Source organism: Eimeria mitis, genomic scaffold, assembly GCF_000499745.2.
Source record: "Eimeria mitis Houghton genomic scaffold, Emh_scaff7329, whole genome shotgun sequence".
Classification (NCBI taxonomy): Eukaryota; Apicomplexa; class Conoidasida; order Eucoccidiorida; family Eimeriidae; genus Eimeria; species Eimeria mitis.
In genome coordinates, this window is record NW_013575355.1 from 2,075 (window position 1) to 2,742 (window position 668).

The 668-nt window shown below is 57.3% G+C and overlaps 1 protein-coding gene across 1 annotated transcript in view; it reads right to left on the reverse strand.

Moving 5' to 3' along the window:
* The window catches only part of EMH_0091090 (uncharacterized protein), a gene marked incomplete at both ends in the record, with an annotated part of 914 nt that extends 760 nt beyond the window's left edge, over window positions 1–154 (reverse strand). Inside the window, 2 exons of the mRNA XM_013501676.1 lie at window positions 1–90; window positions 144–154. Of these exons, the coding sequence (XP_013357130.1) occupies window positions 1–90; window positions 144–154 (101 nt within the window). The remainder of the gene's footprint in view (window positions 91–143) is intronic.
* Window positions 155–668: the final 514 nt, after the last annotated feature.

Below are 668 nucleotides of genomic sequence, written 5' to 3' on the forward strand. Positions count from 1 at the left end.
GCGGCTGCTGCTGCTGCTGCTGCGCACGTCGCTGCTTGTTGTGCCGGTGCTGCTGCCACCAGTGTCGCCTGGGATGAGGAGTTCCGTGTGCTTCCTGCAGCAGCAACAGCAACAACAGCAGCAGCAACAGCAGCAGCAGCAACAGCAGCAGCATCAGCAACAGTAGCAGAAGCAGCAGCAGCAGCAGCAGCAGCAGCAGCAGCAGCAGCAGCAGCAGCTGTAGAGATCCAGCGGTCAGATGTGTGATGACTTAGAGTGGGGGTGCAAACCTTCTTACTACAGAACCAGCAGCAGCAGCAACAGCAGCAGCAGCAGCAGCAGCTGCTGCTGCTGCTGCAGCAACTGCAGCAACAGCAACAAGCTGCAGCAGCAGTGGTAGAGCTTACTTGGCCTTGGGGTCCCCCTTGTTTGTGACGGTTTGCAGCTGCTGCTGCTGGTGCTGCAGCAGCTGCTGCTGGTGTTGCAGCAGCTGCTGCTGTTTCTGCTGCAGCTGCTGCTGGCGTTCCTGCTGCTGCTGCTGTTGCTGGTCTTGCTGCTGCTGCTGCTTTGGCTGCTGCTGCTGCTGCTGGGTTTGTTGCTGCTGCTCCTGCTGCTGTGTCTGCTGCTGTTGCTGCTGCTGTTGTTTTTTTTTTTGTATTTTCGCGAGTAGTTTATGTTGTTTGTGTTTG